Source organism: Chiloscyllium plagiosum, chromosome 3 (assembly GCF_004010195.1).
Source record: "Chiloscyllium plagiosum isolate BGI_BamShark_2017 chromosome 3, ASM401019v2, whole genome shotgun sequence".
NCBI lineage: Eukaryota > Metazoa > Chordata > Chondrichthyes > Orectolobiformes > Hemiscylliidae > Chiloscyllium > Chiloscyllium plagiosum.
The window spans coordinates 99,193,445-99,203,029 of NC_057712.1; the positions used below are offsets into that span (position 1 = coordinate 99,193,445).

At 47.6% G+C, this 9,585-nt stretch overlaps 1 protein-coding gene across 1 annotated transcript; it reads right to left on the reverse strand.

Annotated features, from left to right (window-relative positions):
- Nucleotides 1-331: 331 nt before the first annotated feature.
- Nucleotides 332-4,379, reverse strand: LOC122548379 (plectin-like). The gene has a single exon (XM_043686950.1). It carries the CDS (start codon nucleotides 4,300-4,302, stop codon nucleotides 364-366), a length of 3,939 nt encoding a protein of 1,312 aa, XP_043542885.1. The 5' UTR covers nucleotides 4,303-4,379; the 3' UTR covers nucleotides 332-363.
- Between the last annotated feature and the right edge of the window lie 5,206 nt (nucleotides 4,380-9,585).

Sequence of the window (9,585 nt, forward strand, 5' to 3'; positions counted from 1 at the left end):
TGATAAAAGTTGCTTGACTAAAAGGGGGTCAGCACAGAAGTGATGTTAATTCAATTTGCGGGATTCGAAGCTACTTCTCCTGGCAAATTATCTGACAGGAGGCAGGAGCGGACAGCTGAAAATGATCATTTCAATGCTGACATCCGAGGAGCATCGTGATGAAGGGCTTATGCTCAAAATATCGATTCTCCTGTTCCTGAGATGCTGCCTGACCGGCTGTGCTTTTCCAGCAACACACCTTTTGACTCTGACCCTCCAGCATTTGTGGTCCTCACTTTCTCCTAGATTCTGAAACAAGTGAAAACCATCATAAACCAAAGTACAAATGATATCCAGTTTATAGAATTTTCATCTTTATTGAACTTATTTACTTTTAAGAAGCAAGAGACAGAGCCCAGTCTCTGGGTCTTTAACACATCGCTCCATCAACTGCAGATAGGTCAAGTTCTCTTTAGTATTTGGGTCAAAGAATCCTTTGGTGTCATCCCCAGCATCGGACAGAATCTTGTTCATCTCCTGATCAAACATTCCTCGTTGGTAGGCCACATCGACAGGCAGTCGGTGACTGTGCACAGGGTCAATGATGCCTCCTGTGGCAATCTGTGCCTCAAGGAGACGGATCCCATGATCTTTCACGATCAGATCCTTCTTCAGGGCCTGAAACAAGGAGATCACATTCCCTGTGTAGGGATCTTTGTAGCCAGTCACAGCTCTTTCAGCAGACAGCAGTTTCCGATGGAGGTCTGCACTAACAAGTCTGTTGTTTACTGCCTCGTCAACAGTGAACTTTGCATTCGTCACTGGATCGATGAGGAATCCAGTCGCAGCCTGCGCCTCCAACAGGATCAAGGCTGTTCCTGGCATCAGAAGATTCTTCTTCATTGCCTGGTAGATACTCATCTTCTCATTGGTTGACTCTACAAGGACCCCAGCAATGCTGTCTGATCCCTGGAGATACACCTTTACTGATTCCAACTCACTAACATCTTGCACAGTCTTCATCCCTGTCTGCAGATCCTGAAATGTTTGTTCATCAATGATCTTAGATTCCACCAGTTCTTCAGCAGTAATTTCCGAGCGGAAACCTAAAAAGGTGATTGATGTTTCTTTCTGTGTTTGAGTTCCCTCAATGATTGTGCGGATGAGTTTGACGATTGTCTCGAGCTCTATCTCCTTGTTTCGGTATTTCTCTAACAATTCATTTCTCTTCTTTTCAGTGAAGAGTTGAGAATGGAGAAAGCACCACACAGGAAAGCACACGATTTCCTTTCTCAATGCTGCTTCTACCTCTTCAGCAGTGAGGAGCTGAGGAACTGCACATGTGACAGTATTGGAAGTAGTCACAGTGACTGTCTCTGTCTGAGTTTGCTCAATAGTTGTGGTGATAATTTTGATGATGGTCTTCATATTGATCTCCTTCCTCTTGTACTTTGCAATCAGCTCATTCCTCTTTTCCTCAGTGAAATACTCTAAATGGAGCAGTTCCCACACTGAGACAGTCTTGCCCTTGAATGGACCACATGTCATAGTTATTACTTCGTCTCTAAAAGCTTTTTCAATTTCTACCCTGTTGTAAATCTGCTGAGTCTTTACTCCCTTGTTTGTCAACTTTAACAGACAGAGCCCAGTCTCTGGGTCTTTAACACATCGCTCCATCAGCTGCAGATAGGTCAAGTTCTCTTTAGTATTTGGGTCAAAGAATCCTTTGGTGTCATCCCCAGCATCGGAGAGAATCTTATTCATCTCCTGATCAAACATTCCTCGTTGGTAGGCCACTTCGACAGGCAGTCGGTGACTGTGCACAGGGTCAATGATGCCTCCTGTGGCAATCTGTGCCTCAAGGAGACGGATCCCATGATCTTTCACGATCAGATCCTTCTTCAGGGCCTGAAACAAGGAGATCACATTCCCTGTGTAGGGATCTTTGTAGCCAGTCACAGCTCTTTCAGCAGACAGCAGTTTCCGATGGAGGTCTGCACTAACAAGTCTGTTGTTTACTGCCTCGTCAACAGTGAACTTTGCATTCGTCACTGGATCGATGAGGAATCCAGTCGCAGCCTGCGCCTCCAACAGGATCAAGGCTGTTCCTGGCATCAGAAGATTCTTCTTCATTGCCTGGTAGATACTCATCTTCTCATTGGTTGACTCCACAAGGACCCCAGCAATGCTGCTGTCACCCTCTAGGTATTTCTGTACAGAGGACCTCTTGAGAAGATTTGTAACTGTCAAGTTGCCTGTCTGGACTTCTTCAAATGTCTGGCTATCAATGATTTCAGATTTCAGCAACTCCGTGAGAGAGATTTTCTTTCTGAAGCCATCAACCGTAATGTTCGTCTGAGTTCTGTGTTCTCTCTCTTCAATGGTGTTGATGATAATGGTAATGATCTGTTCAATTGTTAATTTTTTGGAGGTGAATTCTTGTACAATCTCTCGTCTCTTAATGTCTGTGATGTAATCTGAGTTGAGACATTCCCAGATTGACATGGCTCTTCCTTCGAATTTCCCCTTTTTGATGGAGATGGTGGCTTTTTGAAAGGCAATGATTGCTTGATTGTCAATATAACGCAGGTCCCTCAGACACAACAGACAGAGCCCAGTTTCTGGCTCCATCACACATCGCTCCATCAGCTGCAGGTAGGTCAAATTATCTTTAGTGTTGGGGTCAAAGAATCCTTTGGTGTCATCACTGGAGTCAGAGAGAATCTTGTTCATCTCCTGATCAAACATTCCTCGTTGGTAGGCCACATCGACAGGCAGTCGGTGACTGTTCACAGGGTCAATGATGCCTCCTGTGGCAATCTGTGCCTCAAGGAGACGGATCCCATGATCTTTCACGATCAGATCCTTCTTCAGGGCCTGAAACAAGGAGATCACATTCCCTGTGTAGGGATCTTTGTAGCCAGTCACAGCTCTTTCAGCAGACAGCAGTTTCCGATGGAGGTCTGCACTAACAAGTCTGTTGTTTACTGCCTCGTCAACAGTGAACTTTGCATTCGTCACTGGATCGATGAGGAATCCAGTCGCAGCCTGCGCCTCCAACAGGATCAAGGCTGTTCCTGGCATCAGAAGATTCTTCTTCATTGCCTGGTAGATACTCATCTTCTCATTGGTTGACTCCACAAGGACCCCAGCAATGCTACAGGTTCCTTTCAGGTATCTCTTCACGGACTGGAGCTGTAAAACCTCTTCTGTAGTGGTGAGTCCTTTGTCAAGTTTTTGGAACAAATTCTCATTAATAATGTTGCTTTCCAATAACTGCTGAGCAGATACCTTTCGTCTTAGACCATGAAACATCACTCCCTTCTTCTTCCTTTCTGTTTGTTCAATGGTTGTGGTCAGGTTGGTGATAATTGTCTCAATTGTACATTCTCCTGTTTTGACCTTTCCAACAAACTCCTTGGTTTGATCTGCAGTGAAGTATTCAGAATTGATGATTTCCCAAAGAGTTGCTTTCCGGTCTCTGAACCTGCCGAATTTTAATGAAACCAAAGTCTTTTTGAAGACTGCCTTGATCTTTTCATCGATGTGAAGCTGGATTCCCTTCACCACTTTGTCCGTAACAATCAACAGACACAGCCCAGTCTTTGGGTCAGTCACACATCTCTGCTTCAGCTCTAGGTAACTGAGGTTCTCCTGTGTGTTGGGGTCAAAGAATCCTCTGGTGTCATCACTGGGGTCAGAGAGGATCTTGTTGATCTCCTCATCAAATATCCCTCGTTGATAGGCCGCATCGACTGAAATATGTTGGCCAGAGAAGGGGTCAATGATGCCCCCTGTTGCTATCTGGGCTTCCAGTAAACGGATTCCATGTGAACGTACAACCAGGTCTTTCTTCAAAGCCTCAAAGAGGGAGATGAGGTCCCCAGTGTAAGGGTCTTTATAACCCACTACCCCCTTTTCTGCAGACACTAGCTTATCATATACATCTGTCCCAATGATTCCCTCCTGGAGAGCCTCATCCACAGACAACTTTTGTTCGGTCACTGGGTCAATGATGAAGCCAGTAGCTGCTTGTGCTTCTAACAGCATCATTGCTGTTCCTGGCTGCAACAACCCCTTCACCTTTGCTTGGTAAATGCTCATCTTCTCATTGGTTGAATGAATGAGGAGGCCAGCAATACTGCACTCACCTTTCTGAAAGATAGTGAAGCTCTGTTTTTGGGAGAGGTCCATTCCAGGGTCACTGCTCTTTGCTGCTGGCCCCAATGACTGTTGACTCTGGTCAGCTGTGCTCACAGAGCAGCATTGCTCACCGATGAAAGCTGATGCTTCTCCATTCTGCACACGATTCACGTTTGCCATTGTCTCCGAATGAGGAATTTATCTGCCACGTGTCGTGATGGTGTCTGTGATGTTGATGCCACTTTAAAGACATGAAAATATTGTTATGGCTCACAGTCAGCCTCATACTCAATCTTCTGAACTGGAGACTATTTATAATCTTATTACTGCAGAACCAATCAACTGTTCCCTACCAGTGGAACACTATATTCTCCTTTGAAATTCTTTCATAGGACATGGGTATTGCTGGCTAGGCCAACGTTTCATGTCCTCCTTTAATTGCACAGGAGAAGGTGGTGGGGAGCTGCCTTCTTGAACCACTGCAGTCCATGTAGACCCACAATGCCGTTAGGGAAGAAGTTCCAGGATTTTGAGCCAGTGACAGTGTACGCACGGTGTTAACATTGACCAGAGCAGGTCAGAGGCTGGGAATCCTGCAGCGTATGGGCAGCATGGAGGCTCAGTGGTTAGCACTGCTGCCTCACAGCACAAGATACCCAGGCTCGGGTGACGGTCCATGTGGAGTTTGCACATTTTCCATGTGTCTGAGTAGGATTGCTCCAGTTTCCTCCCATAGTCCAAAGATGTATAGTTTAGGTGAATTGGCCATGCTAAATTGTCCATAGTGTTCAGGGATGTGTAGGTTAAGTGCATTAGTCAGGGGAAATGTAGAGTAATAGGATAGGGGAATGGGTCTGGGTGGGATACTCTTCGGAGGGTTGGTGTGAACTTGTTGGGCCGAAGGGCCTGTTTCCATACTGTAGGGTTTCTAAAAAGGGAAAAAAGAGTAACTCACAAGTCAGGAGTGTGATGAAATACTCCCCATTTGCCTGGATGGGTGCAGCTCCAATAACACGCAAGAAGTTCAACACCATCCAGGTCAAAGCAAACCCTAGATTAGAACCACATCACAAACTGCCCCTCCCTCCCACCACCGACACTCAGTAGCAGCAGTGTGTACAATCCCCTCCCTCCCCCCACCACCGACACTCAGTAGCAGCAGTGTGTACTAACTACAACAGCCCCTGCCCCACCTACAGCCACTGCCCCACATACAGCCCCTGCCCCACCTACAGCCACTGCCCCACATACAGCCCCTGCCCCACCTACAGCCACTGCCCCACATACAGCCCCTGCCCCACCTACAGCCACTGCCCCACATACAGCCCCTGCCCCACCTACAGCCACTGCCCCACATACAGCCCCTGCCCCACCTACAGCCACTGCCCCACATACAGCCCCTGCCCCACCTACAGCCACTGCCCCACATACAGCCCCTGCCCCACCTACAGCCACTGCCCCACATACAGCCCCTGCCCCACCTACAGCCACTGCCCCACATACAGCCCCTGCCCCACCTACAGCCACTGCCCCACATACAGCCCCTGCCCCACCTACAGCCACTGCCCCACATACAGCCCCTGCCCCACCTACAGCCACTGCCCCACATACAGCCCCTGCCCCACCTACAGCCACTGCCCCACATACAGCCCCTGCCCCACCTACAGCCACTGCCCCACATACAGCCCCTGCCCCACCTACAGCCACTGCCCCACATACAGCCCCTGCCCCACCTACAGCCACTGCCCCACATACAGCCCCTGCCCCACCTACAGCCACTGCCCCACATACAGCCCCTGCCCCACCTACAGCCACTGCCCCACATACAGCCCCTGCCCCACCTACAGCCACTGCCCCACATACAGCCCCTGCCCCACCTACAGCCACTGCCCCACATACAGCCCCTGCCCCACCTACAGCCACTGCCCCACATACAGCCCCTGCCCCACCTACAGCCACTGCCCCACATACAGCCCCTGCCCCACCTACAGCCACTGCCCCACATACAGCCCCTGCCCCACCTACAGCCACTGCCCCACATACAGCCCCTGCCCCACCTACAGCCACTGCCCCACATACAGCCCCTGCCCCACCTACAGCCACTGCCCCACATACAGCCCCTGCCCCACTTACAGCCACTGCCCCACATACAACCCCTTCCCCACATACACCCCCTTCCCCACATACAGCACCTGAAGGTGGAAGTGGTTCAGGGGAGGGTAACTAGATTGATTCAAGACATGAGGGGTTTGTTTCATGAAGAGAGATTGAACAGTTTAGGCCCATTCTGTCTGGAGTTTAGAAAAATGAGAGGAGATCTCATTGAGGTCTATAAGCTGCTAAAGGGGATTGGCAAAGTTGATGAAGAGCGCATATTTCTTCACATGGGACAATCTAGAATGTGAGATGATAGTTTTAGGTTCGGGGATAGCAGATTTAAAACAGAGACAAGGAGAAATTACTTCTCTCAAAGTGACATAAATCTGTGGAATTCCTTCCCCCAGAGTGCAGTGGATGCTGGGACATTGAATAAAATGTAAGGAGGAGATTAACGGGTTTTTAATGAGTAATGGGTTATGGAGGATGGTCAGGAAAGTAGAGTTGAGGCTGAGATATGATCAATCACGATGGTATTAAATGGTGGAGTAGACCAGTGGGGCCGAATGGCCTCCACCTGCTTCTAGTTCTGACATTCTTACGTTTGATCTGACTAAAAACCACCCTCAGCCTGAATAATCACTCGCCTAATGAATTAAAAGATGTGACATGTTCAACAGCTTATTTGCTTACAGTAGCTATTGTTTAAAATGAAATGTCCTTTCTGTTGTTGTAAAGATAGGGTGTCCTTTCTGCCTTCTGTACACTGGCTGCACTTACCCCTGGTGCTTGCACACAGCCAGCAATTTATTTTCTTTTTAAAAACACCAGTCATCCTGACTGGAAATGAGCAGTTTCTCGGTACATGGATAATAGTAATTTGCCCAGAGTTTCCCTCTGACCAGGAGTATGGTGCTTTTCTTGGGATTCAGTCAGAGTGTAGAGATGGTGAGGGTTGAAGACTGCCTGAAGGACTGGTGAGATATGAGTGCGGAATATCAATGACTGCACCATACCCAGTTTTTCTGAGAATGAAAGGTGGGTGTGTAATTGAACAATCAGACTCTTTGTCATTTGTAAAGGGATGATAAGGAGATGGAAATAGACAGGCACAAGAATTTCTGGAGAATAATTACCATAAGTGCCAGCTGTCTGCTGATACGCTGATGTTATCAGTGAAATGCACAAACAACATTTATACCAACACATTTTGTCACGAGCCTCACTCACATTGTGATGGACTTTCCACTCTGTCTGAAGGTACTGTGTGCACTTGGCAAGACCCCAGTCTGTTTGGGCATGAAGTGTTATGAAAAGTTCAGGTGATTATTAGCACTGACAGGACCTCACTGTTCGAATCTACCTGCCTGTTTTGTCAGTAAGGAGAGTTTGGCCACACTGCCAAAAAGGTTACAGAAGTCCAGCTTTGATTTTCTCACTGGGGATGATATTGTGGCCATAAACATAGGGAAGGGTTTTGCTGGAAAGGAGACAGGGAAGGTGTTTCCACATGTGACTGAAATCAAACCTCGATGCCATAAATACAAAACAGTCATTAATAAAACTGTTCAGCAATTTCGGACATTCCTCTTTCCCCAGTGAGTGAGCCAGATGGGAAACTTGCTCCCAGAAGGAGTGCTCAAGGTGGTCACTGAAGGGGAAAGCTGGATAAATGCATGAGAGAGAAAGGGATAGGACACTGGGATGTGATGAAAAGTGAGTTAGAGGATACTTGTGTGGGGCAGATACACCAGCACAGAACAGCTGGGCTGAATGGCCTGCACACTTGATTTCCAAGTTAGTGCAGCAGAAGGAGCTGGTAAATGAGAAACTACAATGTTAAATCACAGAATCCCTACAGTGTGGAAGCAGGCCATTCAGCCCATTGAGTCCACACCAACTGCCTCTGGCCCAGACCCATCCCATCTTTGTAGCCCTACATTTCCCAACACATCTGCAATACATGAAATGAAGACTGAGCTACAGACAGTGTGGAGCATCAGGGAGTGGGAGAGTGAGCTGGGCACTTTCTTCCAGGGGGCAGTCACAGCTTTTTGGACAGAGCCAATTATTCAGGGACAGGAAGGTGTGACTGTAAGTGAAGAGGGTAAGGGGAGAAAGTGAGGTCTGCAGATGCTGGAGATCAGAGCGGGAAATGTGTTGCTGGAAAGGCGCAGCAGGTCAGGCAGCATCCAGGGAACAGGAGAATCGACGTTTCGGGCATAAGCTCTTCATCAGGAAGAAGGTAAGGGGGCCCAGCGAAGGACTGCAACTGGCCGTGGGCTTGGGGATGTTGCAGAAATGAACAGGCACAATGGCTCGACAGGGGTGGGAGTAGAGATGAGGACTGCCAGAAGTTTTCAGCCTGAACTTATCAGGGTGTTTTAAATGGAGGCATTACAGCAAGGTCGGTGTCATTAGTTGGTAACTCAGAATGTTTGAACACAAATTGGACGTGTTTAGTACAGGCCTGATGACTGAGTGCCAGTCTGTCTCTGAAACAGTATGGCAGTCTATGTTTGGAATTCCAGATTAGTCTCACCCTGTACTGTGGGAGTTTCAGCAGACTGAACCACATCTAAACCTCTGACCTGAAGTATATTTACACTGTAACAGTGCAGATATCATCATGGTTTTTATAGAAGGCATCTTGTGCAGTGAATAAATGCAGGCATGGAGTTGTTAGGTTGATGGACTGGAACTGAGGGGTGAGGTGTGTAGATTAAACCCTCTCAACAGAGAGAAGGTCTTTGACACATGAGGTAGCAGTACTGTTGGTGGGGACCTCAGTCCGACCTCTCTCTGTCTTTGTGAGGTTAATGACTCCTGTCACTATCTCACTGAAGAGCAGGAGACTCTCCCCACTGTCGTAGACAAGAATAATCACTGAATCATTATCACAAAGAAGGAGAGATTATCTGGGCATCATCACATGGCTGTTTGTGGGATCCTTCTGTGTACAATAGATGAACTGCCTGATTTTCTTTCATTTGACAATGTCTATTCTCTGAAACCCTCTTCATTGGCAATGGCCTGCTTTGGACCATACTAAGGATGTGAAAGGTGCTATAATAATGCACCCACAAAAAATGTGAAAGATGATTGTTTAAAAGGCAGGTGTTAAAGGAATACAGAGATCTTGGAGGATTTTGGCATGAGAACAGGTAACTGAGTTGAGGAGCAGCAAGACATCACAATGATCGAAAAATGAATGTTGACCTAAATGTTCCACTGAGCTCTGCCTGACGAGGGCAAGTTGCGAGTGAACCAAAACAAAATGAACAATGCACTGAACATAAATCAGTCATTTTAAGAATAGAGGAACTACTGCACTAACACCCCCTGCCTCACTGCCTGTACCTGTCC

What these genes read in the sequence shown, in the direction of transcription:
- LOC122548379 (XM_043686950.1), bottom strand. Translation starts at nt 4,302, where the DNA reads ATGGCAAACGTGAATCGTGTGCAGAATGGAGAAGCATCAGCTTTCATC.